This window comes from Eptesicus fuscus, chromosome 16 (genome assembly GCF_027574615.1).
Source record: "Eptesicus fuscus isolate TK198812 chromosome 16, DD_ASM_mEF_20220401, whole genome shotgun sequence".
Taxonomy (NCBI): Eukaryota; Metazoa; Chordata; class Mammalia; order Chiroptera; family Vespertilionidae; genus Eptesicus; species Eptesicus fuscus.
In genome coordinates, this window is record NC_072488.1 from 60,366,131 (window position 1) to 60,393,597 (window position 27,467).

At 39.5% G+C, this 27,467-nt stretch overlaps 1 protein-coding gene across 3 annotated transcripts in view; it reads right to left on the reverse strand.

The window, feature by feature from the left end:
* Window positions 1-3,815: 3,815 nt before the first annotated feature.
* MGAT4A (alpha-1,3-mannosyl-glycoprotein 4-beta-N-acetylglucosaminyltransferase A) overlaps window positions 3,816-27,467 on the reverse strand; it is a 78,952-nt gene continuing 55,300 nt past the window's right edge. For all 3 annotated transcript variants that reach the window (XM_054727835.1, XM_054727836.1, XM_054727834.1), the window contains 10 exons: window positions 26,411-26,524; window positions 24,900-24,975; window positions 21,051-21,165; window positions 19,849-19,979; window positions 15,256-15,363; window positions 14,940-15,133; window positions 11,414-11,492; window positions 10,581-10,647; window positions 4,036-4,148; window positions 3,816-3,906 (listed from right to left, as the gene is read on the reverse strand). In XM_054727835.1, the coding sequence (XP_054583810.1) occupies window positions 3,880-3,906; window positions 4,036-4,148; window positions 10,581-10,647; window positions 11,414-11,492; window positions 14,940-15,133; window positions 15,256-15,363; window positions 19,849-19,979; window positions 21,051-21,165; window positions 24,900-24,975; window positions 26,411-26,524 (1,024 nt within the window). In that variant the 3' untranslated portion in view covers window positions 3,816-3,879. The remainder of the gene's footprint in view (window positions 3,907-4,035; window positions 4,149-10,580; window positions 10,648-11,413; window positions 11,493-14,939; window positions 15,134-15,255; window positions 15,364-19,848; window positions 19,980-21,050; window positions 21,166-24,899; window positions 24,976-26,410; window positions 26,525-27,467) is intronic.

The following is a 27,467-nucleotide window of genomic DNA, read 5'->3' on the forward strand; positions in this document are numbered from 1 at the left end:
TCTGCATGTCTCCTTATGTGGCTTCCATCTTAAACCAGCAAATGATGCCTCCTCCGGTTTTGAATCTCTGACTTCTATTAGCCTGAGAAAACTGCTTAAAGAGCTCACATGATAAATAATATGATTAATAATGACACTTGATTACTGAATGGTGGAACCATTGCTTTGAAAGCCATACCTTTGTTCAAAGACCTCTCTAATGGTTGAGTTAATGTACATGTACTTGTCTGTCATAGACGTGTCTGTGCTAAATAACCCACTGCATTCTCTTTTGCCAGAGCTTTTCAATCTCACGGCTTCTCGCCATTGCTCTTTTTGTGTACGGAGTATGGTACAGGCGTGCTGTAAAGAACACTGAGAAGTAGGACAAAACACAGAAATCTTGGCTCTCAGAATGCTAGAAATAGGTCCTCGACCCCTTACCCAAAATAATCATTTGCACTATGATATATTCTGCATGTCTACTTTTAACCTTATTAACAAAACTCATTATTCTGGTTTCTACAATGTTCCTATTAGTGAGCTCAGCACAGTGCTGAGCAACAGAAGGTCCTGCAGTGCAGGAATGTCCGGAGCCTGCGCTGCCCCACCCGGGGCCTCCTGCCACAGGTGGCTACTGAGCACGTCACCGTAGCGAGGGAAGGGAGGAGCCGAGTGGTTTATTGATGTAAAGAACCACCATGTGTCTAGTGGCCATATTTAGGACAGCACAGCTCTAGAGTGTGACTAGTGTGAAACACACCCCAGATGCCGAATCCGTGCCTTACTTATTCATGTAAGTACTCTCCATTTTGGTGCTTCCCCCCCACTCACTGAACGTGGTTCAGTGTCCTCTCAAGGTCAATCATTTACTTTCAGTTCCAGGACTTTTCACCTCTGATTTGTCCCAACCCCTCACTCATTAACACAACTCTTAGGACTATCATTTCCTGCTTGAGGAAAGCGTGGCTGCTCTGTCTAGTGTTGAGCTCGGGGAAAGGAGAGAGCAACTAAAAATGAGACCAGGCCCAGCCGGCATGGCTTAGTGGTTGAGTGTTGACCTATGAACCAGAAGGTCACGGTTCAATTCTGGTCAGGGCACATGACTGCGTTGTGGGCTCGATCCCCCAGTGTGGGGCATGCAGGAAGCGGCTGATCAATGATTCTCTCTCATCATTGATGTTTCTCTCTCCCTCCCTCTCTCTCTCCCTTCTATCTGAAATCAATAAAAACATATTTGAAATAAAAATGAGACTAGGAGCACCTGCTGCAGCAGAGCACAGGTAACAAGTACGAGTTTCAGGTTTGCCCTCAGGAGCTTGAATTTGGTCAGAGAAACACATGCACACACATATACGTTCCCCATAAGCAATCAAAAACTCCAGAGCTGAGTGTGTATGTAAATGTGTGGCAAGGACAGTAGGTGAAGGGAGTTGAGGAAGAAGGGGCTGAAACAGCTGGTCCCTCATCCAGACTCTGCCTGCCCAGCTGCCGTGTGCCAGGCACTGCTAGGCACTGGTAACGACTCAGGGAAGGGTGCACCAGAGAGGCCTTGAAAGAGGGACAGGATTTGTCGGGAAGTATTCTAAGGAGCAGGAGGGATGAGCTAATCCTGGAGGAAAGTGAGCAGGAAAAGGCTCGTCTGAAGGCTGAGACGCCCCCGAATGGCAGGGGCGACAGTGTCCTTCGGGACCTTCAGAGGCTTTTCCCTGCTATCAGAGTTGGCTTCTCAGGAAGCGGGAACGAGGGGACTTCTAACCTCCCCTCTGGATGTTCACCTCCCGATAATCTGCTCAGCAGTAATTATGTTAAGCTAGTGCCAAATTTTATCATGAAACATTAGTTTTCAAATGAAATCTGCCTGTAGAAATCAATAGTAAAATTTTTTAAATGAAAAAATGTAAAAGTCACGAAAAAATTTTAACTATAGTTTGACATAAAAATCATTGGCAACATGTGACTTTTTAATAAAGAAAAGCAAACATTGGAAACTACTCTACCAGCGCTTCCCAACCTCTGTCACCTCAGAACTGCGCAGCTCACTGGGGGCCAGGCGCCTCCTGCAGGCTCTGGGCAGCGCCCGCCGCCCGCGCCTGCCAGACTCCTCTGAAAGCTCGGATCCATCCCCACCAGCTCTCACCTGTTGGGAACTGATGTTGATAATTCAGAAAATTTTGAAAGTAAAATACCCTTGTAAAGATCACTGATTGCTAAGGCTGGTAAAAGTTTTGTTATAGTATGTTTCAGAATTTGGAACTGCATGTTTAAGAATAATACGCTTTAGATATGAATTTACTTGTAAGTTCTAATACAATAGGAAAAATCATTTTGGAAAAACATACAACTGCTACAATACCTTTCATCAAAAACCAGTATCACAATTTTGGTTTTCTTTAATATTAAACCAGTTATGACATACAATAGCATTATCTAGAAAACATTTTGTCAAAACTCATGAGTGCAGGTATATAAGGATCAACAAGAAAAGAGATAATGCATCTAACTCACAGAATAAAGACAAAATCAAAAGAGTCTGTCATCTTACACATCAGAGGAAATGTAATGAGTTAAATCCACGGTAATCTGGGTTGAAGGCATCATCCCTGCACATTAAAACTTATCAGACTGATTTTTTTTGTGGCTATACACCATACACAATATAGTAAAATAAGCCTCAAAAAGGACATTGGTTTAAAATCTTGGCTTTAAGGAATGACAAATGCCTTTGAAAATATTGCTCAAGATCAGCAATTACAGTAGTCGCCTCCTGACCCATAGGGGATATGTTCCAAGACCCCAGTGGATGTCTGAAACCACGGCTAGTACCAAACCATAGATATATATATGTATATATACTATGTTTTTTCCTGTACATACGTACCTATGATAAAATTTATAAATTAGGCACAGGAGGAGGTTAAAAATAACTAATAAAATAACAATTATAACAATATACTGTAATGAAAGTTATGTGAATGTGGTCCATCTCAGTATCTTATTGTATTGTACTCACCCTCCTTCTTGTGATGCAAGATGATACAATGCCTGCGTGATGGCATGAAGTGAGGTGCAGAAACTGGACACGGATAATTCCCGTCCCAGGTGGGAGATTTGATCACCCCCTCAGAATGGCGCACAATTTAACACTTAGGAATTATTTATTTCTGGAACTTTTCATTTAATATTTCTGGACCACATTTGACTATGGGTAACTGAAACCGTGGAAAGCCAAGCTGCAGGTAAGGGGGGGGGGGGGAGCGCTACTGTCCAAAAGTACTTCTGTTAGGAAATCCATCTAGAGTCACTCTGAAATGGCAGTGCATTTGAAAAATGGCATTAACTTATGTGTGCATTTCCAAAGGAAAATACAGAAAAAACTTAAAAAAGCAGGGTAATTGGTTTTCAAAAAAAAGTATTGATTCAAAAATTTACTGCACAAAAATATGTACTTAAGTGTTTCTAATAAATTAACTCCATAACATTTTATGTATATTTATATATTTATATATAATCCCTGATAATCTATAAAAGAGGGTCTATAATAGTAAAATAAATGAATCTCAAAAGTACCCCCTTCATAAAATGTATTTAACATTTTTTCTCAAATTTAAGGAATGTAACAATATGTACAACTCTTATGTATTAGTATAATACCTAAGTAGTACAAGTCATATTAACAGGCTGTCGTAACTGGAAAATGTTTGAGTCAAGTTAAAATTGGAGGACAGCTTAGGTTTGAATGAAGATATTATCCATGGAAGAGTCACTTTCCAAGTGGAAATGACAAGCATCTACAGTAGATTCACAAGAGGTAGTGTTCAAGTAAAAAAAAAGTACATGGTTCACTATCTTTAATCAACAAACGTACAGAAAAAAACGTATTGGTCTCTTAGGAGATGCTCAGTTGGTGACTTTTTTAATATGAATCTGAAATACAAAATTGTGAAGAGTATGATGAGGCAATTAATTTTCATTTCCAAAAAGGCCTTAAATATGAAATCAAAATGTTAAAAGAAAATGTAGGGTAAGCTATTTCACTGATGTATACTGTCTTACCTCATTGAGAATGGCCCAGACAGCAGAATTCTGAATAACTGAAAGTCGAAAGGCTGCAATGGGGTTTAGGTTGGGATCCACCATCCCTTCTGCAACACCGTTCTCAAATTTCCCTTCAAAATAAAAACCAACACTTGTTGGGTAAGCCGGAACAGGCACTCATCAAACCTCACTGACGTAAAGCGGGAAAAGACACCAAAAGACTTCTAGTGGAAGTCTCCACACAGGGCATGGGTGCATTTTTTTCCTTCTTCCTATTTTTATTCAACTTCAAAATTTTTCATACGTAGAAGCAATCCATCTCAAGAGGCAGAGCTACATTTTTTCTTGTTGTAAATTAAAAACAAAACAAGAATATATTTTGGCATCAACAGTGTTTTAACACACAGGTTTTTAGCAAAATGTGACTTACTCAAACCTTACCAAAATAGACTACCATCCCTCCGTCTAGCCACTTTGAGAGTTAAGGCACTAACAACAAATTTCAATGCTTCAAACAGACATCCATACAATGGCTGGCCTTGAGCAGGGTCTCAATCTATGTGTATTCTTCCCAAGGTCACATCTAAAAGAAATTGAGAAGTAATACCTTCTCTAGAAATTACAATATAAAACCATTATAGATGATAAGCTGGAAAAGCTCTCCCATAAGGATAAAGACCAAGAAAGTCTATAAAAAGTCATTTGTACTCAATTTTTCTTGCCGTGAGAAATAATATTCTTTTTAAAACAAAGCCAAAAAAATGCTATTGAAAAAGTGGCAGGAAATGGTTTGTTCTGAGCCACATTTCTCCAAGCCAGGGATTGGCAAACTTTTTCTATAAAGGCAGGCAGTCAATATGGGAAGAGGGAGACGGAGGATCCCATGTAGGTACGTATATGGAAAGAACACAAATGCCCACAAATGTGTATTGATGAAATTAGATATAACAACAATGGAGAACCATTTTCTAATACAGGTGTACTAAGGAGAATATAATTTGTTTTTGGGTGATAACATTTCAATGAACTAGAATTCAAAGTCAGTATTCCTTATCATTAAAAATCAATTGCAAGTGGTCATATGTTAATATGGATCAGAAAAATTTTGCATATTTCATCCTGAATATTTCCTTTTACAACAGCCAAATACTGACATTAATCCACAAGCACATGATTTTAATGGAGCACAGTCATCACTTGGAAAGTATGTATGGAATTCTACTATATTCTTCTTTTCTATTTGCCTTATGATAATCATTACTTTCAATGAAAGTGACTTATGGAAGCTCCTCAAGTAGCTTATTACCTGTACTTCAAATAATGTTGTCATCAGTGACTTGACTACAATATAAGTTTTGCATATAAGCACTGGTTTGTCTTGTAGTTTAAGGCTGGATTCATTAAGAAATATCAAACCTGCAGCAAAAATTAACTTTCAAAGAGATAATAGTGGTGGAGGCAGTTCTCTCATGGAAAAACCTTGATCCTGAGCTCAAGATTGTATATATAATCACTGCCATGCCCCCATCTGCTGTGTGGTAGGGCATGGGATGCTCGGTTCCTGTTTCTGACAAAAATGCATGGAACTGATGATGGCGAAGTCCATGAGAGTGAATAAAGTGTGATTAAGTGTGATTTAAGTAACTCACAGTTGGTAAATGTGTTTTACTTGCTTGCCTAACACATGAGCCACTCTGAAATTTGAGTGCACTCTGTGCATTTCCAAAGGAAAATTTATTTCTGGAACTTTTTTTTTTACAGTAATTTATTTCTGTATTACTTCGGATACAGCCTCATCTGAATTTTTTATTTTGGGGAAGAAATTCTGCTGTGATGAAATATTCCATTTTGTTTTCTAATTTTTCTGGCCATTGCTTTCCTGTGAGCTGGGGATATTGTCGTGAGGGCTTGGTATGGAGATGTATTCTTTAACATAGCTACTGTGTCACGACATCATAACCACACTGCCACCTAACTTGGTGAAATAATCCACATTCCACGCTGTTAAAAAGCATTCGGTCGTCCTTTGTTCTGCCATGGTGGGTAGGCGCTGGTGGCTATTTTTTAATGTCACATTACAGTGATGTGTGTGGCACTCGCAACACTGTCAGTTAGAAACGCGTCATTGCTACGGCAGTGTGTCAGGGGCAATCGAAGCGCCGACAGCAGCCTCGACCCTGCGCAGTTCTCTCGCGTCCCTGCTGCTGAGCTAAGAGCACAGCCAGACAAGTACAAATACAACGAGCATGGCTGTTCCAACCGACCTCATTTATGGACTGGAATTTGAACTTCTGTAAGTTTTACATGTCAATGATATTCTTTTTATTATTTTAACCATTTAAAAATGAAAATAAAAAAGAATTTTAAAAACATGCTTAGCTCATGTTCCATTCAAATACAGGCGAGAGGGCCAGATCTGGCCCCTGGCTGAGTGTGCTGAACCCTGTGGTGTTAATTTTGCGTCTACTCTACAGTCTTACAATCGGCTCCTAGTAAGACAAGATATAATCAAACTGAAAGTCATACCAGACAAGGCTTGTGTTCATTTGTATAAGAAATACTAAGCTTATATACTTCCAGATTAATGGTTTTATTAAAAATTAACACATTTATTTTATAAAAGTATGTTCATACTTGGGGCTGGACTGGGATAGGGAATACAAGAAAGTATTACTGAGTAGTAAGTTAGGCAGAATTCAGGGCTGAAAAATACTGTGAAACTTAGAACATTTTAACTAATGTGATATCTGATATTGTCACCCAATGAGCTCATTTAAGTAGAAAAATAATTACCAAATGATATAACTGGCCTCATTAAAACACTTTCGCCCAGCAATTTTACTCTGCAGATACATTCTCACATGTGCAAAAATTGCAAACAATCTAGGTAATCAACACTAGACTGGTAAATAAATTATGATATGCTAATATGAAGGAATACTAGGCAGCCAATTAAAAGAATGAAGAATGAAGATAAAGCAGTTGAAGACTTGCTGCCATCCCTACGTATATATCATAGAGAAACTCTCATACATGTGCATAAGTGTTCAAATCAGCCTTGTTTATGACAAAAAGATGGAAACAAACTTTAAGCTAAACAGGAGACTCTATACAGCAGTGAAAATGAATGAGGCACAGATACACACATCCACATGGGTACCTTACCTGGTGAGAGGAAACAGTTATGGACTACAGAACGATGTAACCTCTGTCAAATTTAAAAACACTAAAAACACTGTGCATTGTTTGGGGATATATTATACATATGCAGTAAAGTGCACATGGAAATAGCAGCCACAAAATGTAGTAAAGCAGCTACCCTTGGGTACAGGGGAAAAGAAGGTATTAGGAAAGAACAACTGAACTGGAAAAATCTTAGGCTGGATACACAGATATTCATTATATTATATTTGCATCTTTTTGTACATCTGAAATATTTACAACTTAAAAAATGTTCATCTTCCATATGCACATATATTCTGTCCAATGAAAAAACAAGATGCAATATAAGGTTGACTGTTTTTCAAGAATATGCTCACATATTTTAATTTATGAATAGGACAAACCATTATAGGAATTGCCTCTGGGAAACACTGGGGACAGAAGAGGGAATGAGACTTAAGTTTACCTTTTAAATTTGTAATTGGTACCATATGCATGTGTAATTTTAACCCAACGCTCCAGTGGGTGTTAAAAGACAGAAAAGAAAGAGGAAGTTACTGAAGAGTGACTAGAATCCTAAAACCCTGGCACTGTGAGGGACTTCCAAGGTCATGTCCTTTACGGACCTCCTTCTGCCACCTGACAGTGGTCCATTCCTCCCCCTGCCAGTTCTGTTTCCGACGTGCCTTCAGGCACAAACTGCTGCAGTCTGACCCAATAAAATGCGTCCCCTTTGTGGGCCAGTCTTTGTGGCTTCGTCCACCCAAGAAGGCCCTTACTAGCCAGCTCCTTCCCTGGTTCTCTCTGTCAAACTTCTGGACAGGCTACAGCTGAGCCGGAATGTAGCTACCAGTCTCCTCCTGACGGCTTTCCACCAAATCCCAGTCACACCCACAGTGCCTTTCTGGTGCACCTGAGCTTCACCCTGCTCTCTTCAAACAAGTCAGTGCCCCTGCGGGAGCTTCAGAGCCGCCTGGCCTCTCCCTGGAGAAAGCCTGTCCCACTGCCCAGGACCTGTGCGGGGCCGGCAGCCTCCGCCCAGGAGGGACAGCTGCTGAGGGGCCTTCACTTCCCTGGCTTACCGCTCAGCGCGCTGGGGCAGGTGCGCTGGGGCGGGGGCAATGGGGGCACATCTCGCCCTGCTGTGCCTGGGGAGAGCTTCTGCCCTACGGGAGAGGGCTGGCGAAGGACAGAGCTGGCGCCTGCCCGTCCTGTGAGATGCCCACCCCAGAGCGGGAGCTGCAGGCAGGAGGCTGCCCCTCTCTGACGGGCGGGTGAGGACTCCAATGCCGCGGACTCCTAACGTCCTTACTGAGACTCAGGTTTTCATGAGTGAATGTTTCTCCGCTTGCTGTATTTTGTTCAAAATAATTTTCACCAGCTGTGGTGGTTCCACAAGGGAGAAGGGAGCGAGGGCCTCCACACGCCGACCCACCGACGCAGACGTACGGAGCGGAAGCCCTGGGTTCCGGATGCGTGCTTTCTGACACATGCCTTCGGTCTGATGAGTCCTAAGTTCTCTTCTGGTGCGAAATACGGATGAGTCGATGTTTGAGATGGCTTTATTTTCAAATTACTGCAGAGACACTTAATATATATGTATCTATTTCCTCTGCTACTTTCCTAATCCAGATCACAACATTCTTGAGATTAAATAGCTGGCAGGTAAGAGGGTTAATAAGTATCTTGTATACTCTGTAATTTTATGTGTTTTTCTAGAGGTGTGCTAAGATATAACCCCAATATGAAAATAAACTCACCTATACACCCAAACTGCATAGAAATCAATCATAGCGCACAAGCCTTGCAGCAAAAACCGAGTGATAGTCACCAGATGTGAAGCTGCTCCGGGGAGGCGGGGCCACAGGCCTTCTGTGGTCACACGCACCTGGTGCCGGAGCCTCGCCTGCCTCGGGAGACACCCCGGGCACCACCGCCCTTACTGCCCCTGCGCGTAAGTGTGTCCCTCTGTCCTGTGTGCCCAACACCAAGCCGCCAGCACTCTCTTTGCCCACCACTGAGAAAGCGTTCATTTAAGTGAAAGAAAAGATACAGCCGTCCGTCCGCTGAGCAGGTGACTATCAGGTGACGGGCCCTCTGTGGGAGACAGCGCCCCTCCCTTCCCATGGTGAGCGCACAGACCTGGGCGCTTACACAGCACAGGTACACGTGTGGTGAGAAGAGAGGCAACTAAGCTGGTTAATAAACGATGAGAAAGCATTCACTAGAAGGAGAAATATCAACTGACCATTTCAGGAGGAGCTACAGCCAGAGATGAAGCCAAAGGACATCCGTGCACAGCCAGTGGACACAGACAAGTGTGGCGCAGCCCAGCGGCGGGGAGTGGGGGCTGGGTGGAGGTGGGGAAATGGGGGAGATCAGTGATAATGTCAACAACAAGGACAAAAAAGCCAGAGACATGGCCGCACAGAAGAGCCTGGGGCAGGAGAGGAGTAACAGCCTTGGGACTGGAGACATAAAGAGTAAGAGGAACAAGGTGTGAAGGTAGGTGGGAACAAAGCAGTCTGCCCCCGGGAAGGCACCACGTCTCACCCAGGTTAACACCATTACAATGTCGGCATTTAAAACGTAACTGTGAGAGGCCAAAAGGAGCCGCTCCGCCGCAGGGCCCGGACCGGAGCGCGGCCAGGTGGACGCGTCCACACTAACGGCGGGAGGGGCGTGGCTCTCGGGCCGTCTCCCAGGTTAGGCTCAGGCGCCGCGGGAACGGTGACAACAGAAGGCCTGGTGACCGGCAAAGTCCGCGTCACAGATGCTCCGAGCAGGTGGCTAGGTCAGTGGGTATCAACACAGATCTAAAGCCCAAGATGGGGTCAGGGCGAAAGGCACAGATTCTGGCACGTGGCGTTGCCGAGACCAGGAGAGCCACGCTCACGCAGCGAGCCTGCAGGCGGCAGCCGAGGCAGAGCTGCCAGTGAACGTCAACAATGAATCGGCAGGTGGAGGGTCCAGTAAAAGCACCTTTGACCCAAATCCTAGTTGGGTCAAGACACTAAAACCCAAGAACAAACAAAACTCGGAGTGGATTGGAAACTGTAATCCTAAAGCTGTTAAACATTTGAAAGCATTTAAAATTACTTTCGGAGCTCTGACGGGGTAGCTCAGTTAGTTGGAGCATCGTCCTGTACATCAAAGGGTTGTAGGTTCGATTCCTGGTCAGGGCACCTACCTACGTTGTGGGTTCAATCCCCAGACAAGTCAGGTACAGGAGGCAATCGATCAATATTTCTCTCTCACATCGATGTTTCTCTCCCTCCCTTCCTCTCTCTAAAAAAAAAAAAATCAATAAATATATTCTCAGGTGAGGATTTTTAAAAATTTACTTTAGGATTAAGTTCAAAATAAAGGACAATTTTTTACAAGTTTAAAGTAGGTATTACCTATTCTGAAATAGCCATCTTCTAATCGTTTGTCTTTGGTTTCTTTGCTTATTTCCAAACCTTCATTCTAAAATAGAACAAAAACATTATTTTATGAATAATTTCTTCTATTTAAAACAAAGCTAAGTTATTACTATATCTTAATAAATGTAACAGCAGCATTTGTGGCACAGCTATCTCTAAAAATAGAAAGTGCCATTTCAGTCTTAAACCTTTAAAGGTTTATCAATAAACCTTTTTCTAACCATCTTCTTGAATCTGTATATAATACACCAGTGATTAGGAAACTTAAATTCAAATAATTTAAAATTCCAAATCAACTTAATAGAACACTATTTTCTATTAAAAATATGCACAAGAACTGTGTGTTAACCTGAAAGAAATTTAAGCATTAAAGAAATTTAAGACCAGTATGTTAACTTTCTGTAGTACCAGTAAATGAACCTTTGACCCAAATCCTAGTTGGGTCAAGACACTAAAACTCAAGAACAAACAAAACTCGGAGTAGTAATCAACAAGCATTAAAACCATGTGGTATTTGGGGACTCGATATAAGCAGTAGGTAAATATTAAAGTAAAAGAATGATTTGTTTATTTTCATGTACAGACTTCCAAGTACTTTCCAATGGGAAACAAAATAAGGCTCCTTCTATAAATAAGGCAAATGGGACAATATACTAGGTGTTCTATGTATTTTTTAAAATTAATATTACTCACCACTGAGGTTCTGCAATAATGAGAACTAGCTTTAATCTCATAAACAAGAGCAGCCTCAAACGAAGTCTATTGGTGTTAGCTCTCAAGGAAAATTAAGGGGGAAAAGTAGTCCTTACCTTAAAAGGCAAAACTTCCACAGAAGTGTTTAGCAGAATATCTCCTGGATGTTCTTGGTTACCACTATGGAACAAATAACTGGAAATACAAAAATAAAAGTAAAAATGCAAGTCAGACAAGACTTCAGAGATTCAGGAAGGCGGCCTTCCCTCAGAGGGAGCTTTCTGCACGAGCTGGCAGCATCAGTCCTTGTGGTCACTGCACGCTATGTTCTGAGTAGTTGTAGGGAACTTAGAAGTTGGAGGGCAGCCTTAGGTGTATGTTAATTCCTTCTGTCATAAGGCACATGTTTGCTGCTTAATGTACTTAACAGATTAAAAAGTGACGACAGTTTTATATAACTGTTTATACTGCTTTAAATATATAAACCTCTGGACAGAATAATCAAAGTTGCATCATAATACTGTGTCTTTTATCAGGAAATTTTCACTAGGACAGCCACGAGTTGTGGCAAGTTCAAAGACTAGTTTCCTGGGGTTTTGAGGGGGGAGGGGAGGAAGAGACATCGATTTGTTGTTCCACTTATTTATGCATTCATTGGCTGATTCTTGTATGTGCCCTGACTGGGAATGGAACCTGCAACCTTGGCACATTGGGACGTCACTCTAACCACTGAGAAACCCAGCCAGGACTCAAAGACCAGTTTTATCCAGTTCAAATTATTTCAGTATTACTAGAGTAAAAATAAAGTAACCGATTCCAAATAACTGAATAATTCCATTTGTCAGTGTTAACAAATATTTGAATAATGACTAATTATATGATATATGATGATAAGTCAGACACTCTCTGGGTCTGAGTTCTTATGTTCTGATACTCTGGAAACTAGTCTGTGGGGTAAGTATGTGGAGGAGGGTGGAAACCACATAGGGCACACAAATCTAAACCTAAAACTTAAGTTTAAGTTAAGTGGTTAAAAATTTCAGCTTAATAGTCAAAAAAACTGCACCCAAGTCCTGGTGTCTCATTTACTAGAATTTTCACCTTAGCAGGTTGCATTAGCTTTCTGCATCTTAGTTTTTTTTTTGTTTTTTGGTTTTGTTCCTATTAATCCTCACACAAGGATATTTCTTTCCCCACTGATTTTTTGAGAGAGTGGACGGAAGGGGGAGAGACAGAGAGAGAGAGAAACATCGATGTGAGGAAGACAAATCGATTGGTTGCCTCCTGCATGCACCCCAACCAGAGCTGGGGGATCGAGCCTGCAACCAAGATCTGTGCTCTTGACGGGAATCGAGCCTGAGTTTTATCTATACATACAGTGCAGATATTCCCATCCACACATGACTGTACCAAGAAGTTTACGAGAACTGACAAAAAGTATTTTACATATTAAGAATATTCAGCAAATAATAGTTACAACATGGTTCTGACATACAGTACGATATTTGTGGGCAGAGATCACCTATGTTAAGGTATTGATTTTCAAATGTTACATGGGTCAGGGGACCCAAATAAGAAGCTTCTTCTAAGCTACACCAAAAATTACTTCCAGCATTTTTGCTGAGACACTTCTTTTTAAGACATCTTTGCTGTGGGATGTTGTTTCATATAATAATGGGTCATTCAATATCTCAGCTATAGATGCAAAAATATGGGCGGGAAGCCACTAAAAAAAAAAAAAAAAATAGAGCCCAGCAGTAGTTGGTGTGGCTCAGTTAATTGGACAACATCTTATGCACGGAAGGGTTGCCGGTTCCATTCCCAGTCAGAGCACATGCCCAGGTTGTGGGCTCCGGCATGCAGGAGGCGGCCAATTGATGTTCAGCTCTTACATCAATGTTTCTCTCCTCTCTCTCTTCCTCTCTTTCTAAAAACCAATTTAAAAAAATCTAAAAATAAAAAATAGAGCCCATGGATATAATCTGGAGTTTAGGCAGACTGATTCAGAGGCATTCGCTATGCAGTTATCTATAGTGAAAAACTCAGTACCACCTAAAAAGAGTTTAACATTAGAATAAGTAAATGATGATTGAGCCATGCAATGGAGTATTATGCAGCCATTAAAATGTCTATGAATCATATATGAGAGTATAATTGAAAATAAAGGTATAAAATTACATATACATCATGATCTCAAAGTATAAAGTATACAGAATTATCAAGAAACAAAAAGGTGCCAATATGGTCACATGGTGTCCTTGGGTTTTGATTTTTCCCTTATTCTTCATACATTTAAAGTTTTGTACAATGAACACATATCATGCTATACAGCTAGAAAACATTTTTCCTAATACTTCATGTCTGCATTGATAAACACAACTTCTACTTTTTTCCCCTGGTAGCATACGTTATTGTGAAAATGAAAGAGTCTTTGCTTTATTTTTTCTGTCCTAAGACAGAAAAGTCATACACGAGTTTCTACTAGAAAAGCATCCTCAGTAGGAGCATGTAAATACCACCTCACCGAGGTTAACTGTAAATGTTTTTGTTAAGAAATTTGATCTCCAATATATGAGTTTTCAGGCAGCTCTTCAATGGAATTATTTTCATTTGCTAAAAATAAACCAATAGACATGGCTTGAGGTCATTCTTGTTTATCAAGAAGGTGAAAGAAAATTATTGTTTCTAATTCTGTGATGACTCTTTAAATGTGGCAAACGACAGTGCAGATTGCCACTATACAGTAGAAATGAGCATTAAATAACAACAAATATTACACACTCATGTAAGTGCAAAGTATAATTTTAAAGTATTTTTTGTATTTTCCCAGTGATATTTCCATTGCTTAAAACATTTTCACACTTAAATTCCTCTTTAGAATCAGTTTAGAGCAAGAAAAGAAAATTTAAGACATTACTTTATAGCTATGCATTGTTTTAACCTTAAACAGAATTATTCCAAATGACTTTTGGCATATTCTAAAAACCAAATGGACCTCTCATAAGAACGCCTAACATAACAAACCAGAGACTAGAGAATTATATTCTCTTCTGGGAGTCACATGTAAGTAAAGCTACAGACAGTCTGGGCAACACAACCAAAACTGAGCGAAGTCTGAAGGACTCATGACGGCTAAATAAGAAACCGGGAGAAAGAGCCCTAAACTTTGTACAATGGACATAATGTTGGAACACATAAAAGGATTGTGAATTCCTCCATGATATACTAAAAGGAATCCAGCATTTGCAAAGCCATTGATTAGAAATAGGCATAGTTTGTTAAACTTGTCATTTCAACCAATTTGCTGCGTAACCAACTCAAATCTTAGGAGATATTCCAGGATAAGGACATGAAAACAAATTTGAGATTTTGCAGCACAGTGCTACATAAAAGTATGAAAAAGCTATACTAAATACATGTTCAGAAATACCAACAGAATTTATCAAATATGCTAAATGCTGCTATTATATCTGAAAACAACAAACCCATTTTATTACCAACTTGTGAGAAATGTATTTTATAACCCAATATTTGGGACCCACTGTCTCCTCACATCTGTTATACACAAAACACTTCCATCACAAATCACCTTGTAAAAGATGTTTGAACTGTAAGACCAAACACGTTTTAATCATCACCAACCTTTCTACATTGACTGGCTTATCAAACTTAAACAAGATGTAGTCTCCTGCTGTCGGAGTTATAGCCCAGAAGAAATCCTCCCCCATGTATGTTTTCTCCAGCGTGTGTCCTTGGTAGACCTTCAGAGAAGTAGATACTTCTGCAGGTGGGTTTACATGGATTTTAAGAAGTAATGGTTTCATGTAATCTTTATCCTAGGAGGAAAAACATATATGCAATTAAAACAACCCATAGCTTATACTTAAGAGGAAAACAATGATAATGCACTGAATAACAAATCGTACGTTCATGAGAAAAATCAAATGAAATCACCAACCGTAAGTTTCTGAAGTTTTCCTGTTAGTGAAGAATGCAGACCAACATGCTGAAAGAGGGAAGGTCTGAAACGAATTCGTAGATTTGCTTTCTGTCTATCACAATGTTTCTAAATATTAGGGGAAAAAATCACGTTAGTGTTACATTATAAAGTGAAATCTTGTCCTCATCTGAAAACTGAGGAGTGCTTTAGGAAAATATTGAAAAGAAAATCCAACTCCATCTCATAATTATAAATCACATTTTTTAGGTTTCTCATTGAGGCTTTAATAGAATCACGGCCTACTTGATAAACAGACAAGATGCAGCAATTTAAAATAAGCACACCTAAGGGAAGAGTTAAGGATTTAATTTCAATCATTTCTCACACTATGTCAATATAGACTTGACTTTTAATATTACAATGCAGAAAGAGAGGAGCCTAGATGGCGCATAGGTCAACACCTGTACTTGCTGCCTCCCACAACCACATCAAAACTACAACTAAAATACAGAACTATCATCCAGAACCAGGGAAAGCCGGCCGAGTGGAAGTACTACAATTAGAGCGGTAAAGAAGAAAGCGCACAGAGACTGGTAGGGGGTGTGGAGGTGCAGAACAGACGGGTCCAGCACCTGAATGTGCCGCTTTTTTAATCAGGAGGGAGACTGCCTCTGTGGAGGCCACCTGGAGGAGCAAGGAGTCCTAGCCCCACACCAGACACCCAGCCCAGGGTCCCAGAGCTGGGAAAGAAGTCCCCAGGGCCGTAAGCACTACGGACTGTACAAACCAGTGTGGATTGGGGCTGAGTGACACACAGGCTGCTGGAGACCCAGCTGCTCCTCTTAAAAGGCCGGCACCATGAACTGAATTTACAAGCTCCCGCTTGCTCTGACCTCCAGTGCAGAGTGAGGCTCTGGGGGACCCAGACACATACGGGGAGAAACTGGACTGTCTGGCATTGGGGCAGGAACTTGGGGGTGGCTTTCTTCCAGATGGAGGTGCTCACAGCAGTCATTGTTCCTGTGCTGGGACCTCCCTGGTGCAGGGCTGACTGGCAGCCATTTCTGTTTGCTCTGCCCTGGTGATTCCCTGAGACCCCGCCCCACCCAATTTACAACCCCATCCAAGCTGTGTGCAGTGGCTTTTACATACGAATGGCCTGTCCTTTCTCCACCTAAAACCTGTCAAACAAACTGCAGCTGGGTCAGGGAGCCCCAAATCTATCAATAAAATGCCCAAGGCCCACACCAGCATCAGCTTGCCTTGCTTCACAGGTTGGCCTTGCATGGACACTTCCAAACCTGATAGAAAGAGGAGGAATCTGCAGATCTCTCTGTAGCTCCTGTTGGGTGGCCCCAGGCAGTGGCTGACTTTGCACCTCCTTGGAGACCCAAGAGCCAGTGTACCCAGTGGTCAGTGTGAGACCATCCAGATTACAACTCTTCACATCCATAAGCAACACACTGAAGGGGCAGACTCAGTGAGCACCAAAGCCCCACTGAAGCAAGTCCTGCCCCATAAGGGTGTCTCCTGCACAGCAGCTCTCCCACTGTAGTCACAGCTGGTCCCCACAGCCAATTGGCCTGGAGGTCAATTCCTCCCAGCAATCAAGACTCAACTACAACAAGACTGTGCACACAGCCCACAAAGGGGTGCACCAAGAGTGTCCACCTTCGGTGAATGGGGAGGCTGAGCCACTGGGCCCTATAGGACACCTACTACACAAGGCCACTCTACCAACTCAAGGAGACATAGCAGCTCTACCCCCTATATAGAAACAAACACAGGGAAACAGCCAAAATGCAGAGACAAAGAAACATGTCACAAGTGAAAGAAATAGAAGAAAGCAACCTACTGGATATAGAGTTCAAAACCACAGTTATAAGGTTAATCAAGAATCTTCTAGAATCCTCCAAGGAACTTAGTGAGACTTTCAAGGATGTTAGTGAGAATGCCAAAAAAATGGAAAAGGACCAGTCAGAAATTAAGCATGCACTGACTGAAATAAAGAATAATATACAGGGATTCAACAGTAGACTAGAGAATTCCAAAAATCAAATCAATGATTTGAAATACTAGAAAGCAAAAACACCCAACCAGAAGAGCAAAAAGAAAAAAGAATCCAAAAATATGAAGATAGTGCAAGGAACCTCTGGGACAAGCGTACCAATAATCTCAACAATAAAGATTTAAAAAAAAGAAGAAACAAAAAAGACATAATAAATGACAAATCTGGATTATTAATAAAGTTCTAAAAAGCAAAACTATTAAAATGCACAAACTATAAACTAGAGGTTTGGGTCAAATAGACAAAATATACAAAAAGGTAATATAATTAAGTTTTTGCAACTAATTAAAGGGACATTTGGTTGCATGAAAGCAATTTTAAAATGTAAGGCAATAACCTGACTATAAGCAAGTAAACGATATGAAAAGTGACAATGATACATCTGTCTCAGCACAGTTAAGGAATCTATGTTTCAACTCAAAGTGCCTCGGAGCTTAGACTTCAGATGCAACCTGACGTCAAACTGATCAGAGTGTGAGACACTCAATGCCAGCAGGGCTCTCGATGGCTGTGAGTTTGGAGCCACAGCTAGCTGGTCATGCTTTCATCAACTCTTCATTTTCAATGACTTTTTAAATAAATTTTAGGTCAAGAACGTATTAAAAAAGACATTTATAAAATATTTCCATGCCCTAACCAGTTTGGCTCAGTGGATAGAGTGTCGGCCTGCGGACTGAAAGGTCCCAGGTTCGATTCCGGTTGTGGGCACATCCCCAGTAGGAGTTGTGCAGGAGGCAGCTGATCAATGTTTCTCTCTCAACGATATTTCTAACTCTCTATCCCTCTCCCTTCCTCTTTAAAAAAAAAAAGCAATAAAATATATTTAAAAAATAAAATATTTCCACTTTGAAAGACCTCCAATAATTTGCTGGGTATTGAAAGGCCTGATTTTGAGGGGAAACCACTGTTCCTCACATCTGTTACACACAAAAAAAAATTCCATCATAAATTGCATTATGAGTAAGAGGTGTGAATTGTAACACCAAATATATTTCAAAAATCACCAACCTTTACACATTGACTGGCTCATTGAATTTAAACAAGAGGTGAACATTATTCCTAATACTAGAACAGAAGTAAAGGAGTATATTTTACTCACACAAATTCAACTACTCAAGTGGAAGGAGAGAGAGAGAGAGGGAGGGGGAAGAACAAAGGGAGTGGAGAAGAACCAACAGGGCCTGAGGCTGAGCCAACCACGCACAGCCAATGGACACTGTGGGCCGGGAAAGTCAGAGCCGGTCGGTAAGCCTTTGGGAAGGTGTGCGGTTGCTCTGAAGGCTTTCCCAGACCACGCCAAAGACACCATTCCAGATACCAGCAAGTCTGTGTGGCAGGGTCTCTGACGTCCAGTGGAAGCAACTGAAGAAGTCCGGACCACAGAGAAATGTGGCCAAGGAGTGAGAGAATAGATACAACTGGCCAAAGGGCTGTGGACTTAAATGCACCGGTGATTTAAAGGTTTTCGTAGTTTTAATTTTTACTATCAGAAATTTTAACCTCAAGGGCTCATTTTAGAACCTAACCATACATTAGATTAAACTGCACAGGACCAAATAAATGCAAGCATATTTTAGGAGTGTAAAGATGACGTTAACTTTTTTATCCTATAATAAAAATTCCTGTAATTCACAAAGAAAACACAGGGAAGGCCTTACATCATGGAATGAATGCAGTGATAGCTACAGAAGATAATCTCCTAAAAGTGAATTGAAGGTAGCATGATACAACTATTCTAGGGAATATAAGGTTATACAATCAAATTAAATGTCTATTTGTTAGAATGAATATTAAGTCAACCATATAATATATGCTTTTAATAAATAGTTCGTGCTACTACATGTCACAATTTACTTATTCATTTTTAAGAATGTGTACACCCATATTTTATGCTTACACCAAATAAATAAAAATTTGCTTTTTCAGAGGTACAATTCAAACTGGACAGGAAAAACATCAAATTAATTTTTGCAATACGATTTCTAAGAAAGTAACTTGATGTTTGAATGATCAAAGCAAATGTCATCGTTCACTTATCACCACCAAAAAGGTCAGCATGTCCGTGTGAACACTGGTTTCTTCCAAGTAAGAAACTGAAAGGTGCTTTTGTGACTTGCCGTTATTTTGGTGTAAAATATCACTTCTATGTTATTCCTTATTTCGGGGTGTGTAGGGGTCTGATATTGTCCCCAAAGTATTTGAAAAAAGAAAGCTGACAGAGAATCTGAAGAAAATTGAAATAGCCTTGAGGACAGATATGACTCACACCTACAGCCAACAGCAATGAGACAGCAGAGACTAAAGACACGAGACGCTGATCAGAACTGAAAGGTGGGCTTTACTTATTCATTGGATTTCCCCGCTGCTATTTAAAAGTCACTCTACTACTGAAACTTTTGTCAGTTCAAGAAAGCAGGCAAGCACTCAAAATGTTAAGTGGAAACACCTATTTAACTGTTCACTCATAAAATCTAGCTCCCTAAAAGTCACTTTCATGAAATATAGAAAAGAAGCTTCTTCCACCTCCTAAGAAATTAACTTACTGCATCTTTTTCAGGGTTGCAGACTTTCACCCAGAGAATGTGGTCCAAGAGCCAGTCAATGGGCTTCTCCTTATAGAACATGAAGATGAATTCCACAATCAGAGTGAGGTCTGGCGCTTGAAACATTTTACCTGAAAAGATATTCCAGTCAACACTGTAATAAAGAAACCAAGCTTCCATACGGCTACGTCAGGGAAGCCTATACAACAAGTAAACTAAACCCTGGTGCTCTCTCAGCTGTGAGTCCTTATGAATAACGTCCCCACTTGTCTTAGCACAACAACAAACTTGCTTTGGGTCAACAGGAAGCTATCATCTGGATATCAATGGAAGCAGTGAATTCCTGATTTTCTTTATTACAAAATCTATCATACAACTACTGGTTCAAAGGATTCAAGAAGCAAGTCAGAGATGTTTTCCTTCATGTCTTAATAAGATTCTTCCCATTTAAAAAAAAAAGGAATTTAAGAGGGTTAGGTAAAAACAAATTTTTAAAATAATAAATGCAAAAAACAAGGACTCCTACTTCTTCTGTCTTCACTTAAATCTTCACAAGTAAAGATGTTTTTTGACTCAAATTAAAGTTGAGATAAGTGATCAGCAAGATCAACGGCCCAGCCTCTAATATTTAAAGTTTTAAAGTACTATAGGAAGTGAAATGTTATCCTCTGGATGTTTTTTTAAACCTGTAAATTTCCTTCAATTCTTTGATTTTCAACATATTCTCTTTAGTTGGATAATTTAGGAATGTTAGTGAAAAACTTTTTAAATGAGCATCCTGACTAGTCAATAAAAGAAACAAATGAATACAAATTAATCACTGGACAGGAACTTCATGTACTACATCAAATACTAGGAATTCATATTAGAAAACTGTTAACTTGACATTTTTTAAAAGCCAATCTTGCAAAAGCAGTGGGCTATAGAAGAGGGTCGGAGACATGCTCACCAGGACCATGGCTGGCTTTGCATGTGGACATATGGAGGGCTGCCTTGTAGAACTCTAGAGTAAATACTACAACCTTAGAAATCTCCAAATACTATTTTGGGTTGCCTTACATCATTTCTCTAAGCTCAACTTCCTCAAAAGCAATACATTTCCAAAGAATAAAGCCAACTTAAAAAAAAAAAAAAGAATAAATCCAATATCCCAAGACTCACAATTATTTCTGAAAAGTAGATAAAGCCAACACTTTTCTTACCAATGAAGCCCAGTTGGGAGAACTCTAGTATCATCCATTCCTCAGAAGAAAGTTGAAGGGCAAAATTTTTGATAGTGTTAAAGTAATTCGGTTTGGCAATAATATCATCTTCAAGCTGAAGAAAGGAAAAATTTAGATAGATGGACCTTCTTTATTATGAAAAATAATCAAGCATGCTTTATCATGAAAGTCAAGTAAACAATGGTCAAAAATGATGAAATTACAAAACTAAATTTTATTAAAAGAAAACAAGGAAAGTAAACGAGAGGATGCACATAGCAAGTCAACTAAACCATTCCCATACTCTGCGAAATAACACTACCACTCCATGAATTACTCCTTTTTGGTCATTTTATACTGCCCAATCTGATTTCACACTGCCTTTCTTCTTTTCAAAGGAAAATAATTTTTGTAGGCCTTTAATTTATTTTTCCTTTTTACATAACACGCATACCAAGTCAAAGAGAGAGTCAAAGAAAAATCTAGTAGCTTCCCTTCTCTGCCCTCCACCCTACTAGCTGGGGTGGCCAATGTTAAAAGTTGGTTGTGCATCACTTCAACCCCTTCTGTATGGACATACAGCACATAAAGACCCATGCACACTTCCTCCAGGCTCCCTCCAACTCTACGATTTTATTTAAAAAGGGGGCCATACGTTTTCTCTTCATATAACATGAATAACTTTCAGGTTAATAAATACATATTTAAATCATCCTTTTTAATAGATGTGTAATATTCCATGCTATAGTTGTACAACAATTCATTCAACTTGTCTGGCTCACAGGCAGACATACAGCTTGTTTCTCATTGTCTGTGCCAACAATGCTGTACTGATATGCTTCTACTTACATACTTTTCATTTCTGTAGATTCCTAAAAGTTCCTTTTTTACATTTTGAAAAATATCTTCAAAATCCTTAAGAAGCTGTAGCAGCTCACAAGGTGCCAGGTAACCCCAGGTGTTCTGCCAACACCACGCGCTAACTCTGCTCGGAACTGCTGCCAGCTCAATAGGGCGTTGACAGAGATCAGCGATCATGGATGCATGCAAAGACTCCCCCCTCAGAATCTTCTTTCATATAATTTTAAAGTCACAAGATAATTTTAATATCCTAAGAAAACTTTTCCTTTTCTTAATTTCACATTATCATTTCTAGTTATCCAAAAATAAATAATTATCACTTATTTTAGGATTTAAAGTTTTCATGTCTTTAAAACCTCTAAGATTTCTTCTTCCTCTCTACGTAACAGTAGTAGTATCTGGAAAGATATGATACTGACTTACCAAATATTTATTGAGCTTTTATTATGTCCCAGACACTGCACTAAACCCTGGGAATATATCAGTGGCATAAGGCATCTATGATATATTAAGTAACAGCAAATAGGCTATAAAACAGTATGTACAGTATGATTCTGCTTTTACGAAAAAGGGTTGTGTTAAATGAATTTATATGTGTAAAGCATAAATTGGAAAGAGCAATGCCTGACATATGGTAAGCAAGCAACAGATGCTAGTTCATAGCTGCTGCTGTTACTAAATACTGACCTCTGCTGTTACATACTGACTCTGTTTAGGGGAAGTGCTCCTTATCATCCTCTTTCCAAACCCCAACCTTTCCTTAATTTCCTAAACATTTACTTTTTCTATACTTCACGAAAAATCTTTAAAGTTGCATTAATTCTCTCCTTGGGAAGCAAATTTTAAAAAAACAGTAACTATACTTTTAAGTTCTCTCTAAAAAGTTCATGACCAAAATGTGTTTATATAGTGGCCCTAGAATAAACAGCAAGGTTCAACTACAGTAATATTTGGGATATGTTAAAATAAAACATTTTGAAATTATTATTTTGAAATTATAATAAGACTTCTCTAAGGTATTTCAAGAAAATGTACTCTCTAAATTTAGGATATTGGTTTTTATATGCTCAAATGTTGTATACTGTTATATACAACTAGAGGCCCGGTGCACAAATTCGTGCATGGGTGGGGTCCCTCAGCCTGGCTGGCAATTGAGGCCTATCAGGGGGAGGGACCCCCGGAGGTTGGCTGGCCGGACCCCCAATCGGGGCCTATGGGGGGGTGGCAGGCTGGCAGGGGGGAGGGACCGCGGGAGGTTGGCTATGGGAGCACACTGACCACCAAGGGGCAGCTCCTGCATTGAGAATCTGCTCCCTGCTGGTCAGTGCACGTCATAGCAACTGGTCAACCGGTCGGTCCAGTCATAACAGTCACTTAGGTTTATATCACCGAGTGGCCAGATTATTATGATCTCTGAACGCATAATAATCTGGCCACTCAGTGTATTTGCATCTCAAATGGGTACCAAAAGTATTCTAGACTTTTGCTGGAGATCAACCACCTATTTGCCTGAGCTTCCCATCAGCCAGTGCAAAGGGGAAAACTGATCAGGTGCACGATTTATAGCATCTTTAATATCAAATAAATGAGGTACTCAAGAGAAGTACAGAGTGGCCAGATTATTATGCGTTCAGAGATCATAGTAATCTGGCCACTTAGTATATAGATAGATGTTAAGTTCTGACCCTACCATCATTTACATCTCCCTTTCTGTGAACCAAGGAAGAGTTCATGCCCATTTGTCTTGTGGTGTGTTTTTTTATCCTCACCTGAGGGGTGAGGACATTTTTTTCCATTGATTTTTAGAGAGAGTGGAAGGGAGGAGTAAGGGGAAGAGAGAGAGAGAGAGAGAAACATCAATTGGTTGCCTCCCACACACCCACGACTGGAGGTGGAGAATCGAACCTGCAACCCAGGTATATGCCCTTGACTGGGAATGTTGAACCCCAGATCCTCCAGTGCACAGGCCGACACTTCTAACCACTAAGCTATGCCAGCAAGGGTCATGCCCATTTGAATGCAGCTGGCCCAAGGTATAATGTCAAGGGAGACAAAGTCTGACCTTAGTTAAGTCCAACTTCCCAGGTGATGCCAGGCTTTTTCCTTCATTCCTCTCCTCCCAAAGTCCCTTCCCATCTCTCCCAACTCCCAGGAGCGTCCCACCATTTCCTTTCTGATTCAGGGACCAGAATACCTTTTCTTAACACTTTTATCAAAATATCAGGACCTAATAAACTTTTCATACTGAAAAAATGAACAAAAAACAAACAAAAAACCCTGACAAACTTAGTGGCTCAGGGGTATTTGCATTTCAAACCAGGAATAATGACCTTTGGTGAAAGAAGTGAATTGGGAAACTTAAGCTTAAGTCACTGAGGAAAATGAAATTTGAAAGAAATAAAAGCTTCCCAGATTAGTAAGATGTTGTCTACCTGGCTAACTTAAAACCTATATCACTATAGATTTACTATTCTAGCCATGCTAATAAAACTAAAATGTCAGTTTTATTACCTAAATGTAAATATACTGTAGCATACAAAAAAAAAAAAAAAACCCACTATACTAATAGAACCACCACTAAAAAAGACATGGAAATCCTTCTTTAAAATTTTCCATATAATTAGTTCTTAGTTCTTTTTAACAGTGGGAAAAGGGAGGATGAGAAAGGAGAGGGAGGATGAGAGAAGAGGGGGAGGATGAGAGAGGAGATGGAGGGATGGGAGAAAACGAAAGAAGAGGTGAGCAACCTGCCCATTGCCATACCACTAAGTGGAGAGCTAGTGTTTGTGCAAAACCAGAGAATGGAACTTCAGAGCCCACATTCTCAGTGACTATGAGCGATGCTTCTGCCCTGGATATATCGTTATGATCTTAGAGATCTGAGAGGGCTGACGCTTTTAACACACCCTATTTTAATGAAAATACACCTTTGATGTTATTACTTTTTCTTTAAAAGGTGAAAAACATTAAAGAAATAACCACACTTACCTGAATGTAATATATGCCCTTTTCCTGAGCATACATCATTAGAAAACAATAATCTAGGTTTTGCTTTGTTCTCCATCTGAAATAAAAATTTTCAATTTTCAAAAGTAAGTTAAGAATCAGACTCAAAATAGGCAAAATAGAATTAAATGTATTACATTTTATGATATATACTATGATATGACATAATATTCTATAATATGTAATATATTACAGACACAAAATGTATATATTTTATATACATGATGTATACACAATATATGTCCATATGGACATACAGATATCTAGATACACATACATACATAATATATGCACTTAGAGGAGAGAGTGAAAGAGAATTCACTTTTCTCTAATGAAGCCATTGTCAAAATGTATTCCCCAAAAGACTAATTCTCAAGATATCATAAGGAAAAATGAAGTCTAATACCAAGAAAGTTTTGGAAGCACACATATTTCCCCTCGGGAGGTAAATTAATATGCATAAAGAGGCACTGAAACATCCAGCAGTAAATACACTTGTTGAAAAAAAAATTGTAATCCAGTATTTTCCAAACTTCCTTGCCCACTGGCCCTTTTTTCAGTAACATCTTAATGTCTCTGGGAACTGGTGCTTCGACAATTGTACTTTGGGGAACACTGCTCTGGTGCCTAGGACTGTGCTTCAAGCAGGTAGCAATTAATAAATATGTATTGAATGCTTAAAACACCCAAAACATCCTATTAAAATTTACAACAGTAAGTTCTTTCAGTGAATCCTGGTAGCCAAAAGAAACTGACTAATTTTAAATAAGAGAGTGGTTCTAAAAGTCAGGTTAAAAAAACACAACAACCAGTAAAATGAAAGCTTTGAATCATATTAAGCAAACTTCTCCATAATACAGCTAATAAGACTACCTAGAATTTTTTACTAAATTCAACCCTAATTTTTGAAAAATAAAATTATATTTATTGAGAGACAATCAATTATGAGGACATATCTGTCTTTGGGACAAATGAATAACTCAAGATATACAAATCTCTTCCCAAAATACCGTTTTTCCTTTTCTCTAGTTACAGAAAATCCAAAACTAATACCAATATCTCTTACTTTGTTTTTAATAACACAATGAAAGTTAAGTCCTTCTTAGAGGGCCAGAGACAAACTCAATAGGCTAATTACATTATTATAATATAATTTTGCAGAACAGTATTATTGTTTTTGCCTCTTTATTGAGTCAGCTCTCATTTATGCTGCATACAAATCTGAGATTTCTATCGGGACTAACTTCTGAGTTATAGATAATATGCTCTTAAGAAAACTCATAACATCAGAGCAGCAGTTATAAAAATTATAAAGTTTACCAAATTCAACCTCTCATCAGAAACTCCATAGAATTTCCAATAAAACACTCCAAAATTCATTGGCTCTCATTAATTTGCTAAATCCTAAAATACGTGAAGCTTTGGTAAATAAGAACTACATTTATTACACATTACATTCCCAAGGGTGAGTGTTCTAAGAAACACAGGCTCACCTTACTCTTTCTTTAGAGTCTCCAAATGTAGTCTTTAAGGTTGTCAAGTCAGGATAATAGCTTCCCGGAGGTGATATTATTTCCACCAAACCAGAACTGATTTCTTTAGAAAATCTACCATGAGAAAGGTTAGTTGAGTTATTTAAGCTCGGTGGGATTTTATTTATCTTAATGCTCAACTTACTGTGTTATCATAAAACACATCAGTAATGAACACACTGTGTTCAATGAAGTTGCTCATCAATGATTTTCCAGAAAAATACAGATTTTTTTCTAATAACACATATTTTTTAAAAATAATGCTTTCAAAAAGTGTAAAGTGCCACTATTCTTAGAGCAGCATGGAATACCTAGGCCAAATGCAGGTATTACTTTCCTAAAAAGTATAAGAATTTTAACAAATCAAATCAAGTTGTCACAGAAAATAGAAACTGAAGAAAAACAAAGTAATGAATGAACGTGCACGCGCATGTGTGCATGTGCGTGTGCGTGTATGTGTGTGTGTGTGTGTGTGTACAAAAACCAAAGTTCTTTAATTTTCAGGAAGGTTTAGTTGTAGGTTATGCACTATATGTCATTCCAAACTAGTGTTTCTCAGTGAGAGCACTCCTGCCCCTAACGGGTACACTGAGCAATGTCCAGACATTTGGTCGTCGTCATTATGGACAGGACTGGCATCTAGTAGGGAGACAGACATTAGGGATGCTTTAAATATACTACAACGCATAGTTCAGTCCTCACAACAAAGAATTATCTAGCCCAAGATGTAAACAGTGCCAAGGTTGAGAAACTGTTCTCAAGTTTTTTAAACCAATCTTACTCAATTGCAATTTCCTTCTCATTTGCATTCTCCATTATTTCATTTTTGCATATCTCCACAAAATGGTTGTCCAACTACCTGTCTTTGCACAAATGTTCTTAGTGCTTAATTTGCACTTTTTTTCTGGGCATGGTTTTCCTACACATTGATGAAGGAATCAACAGAATCATTGATGTGCCCCACAGATGTGCCCACGTGGCCCATGTGAAGGGGACTAGTGATTATTGCTCTGGTCCT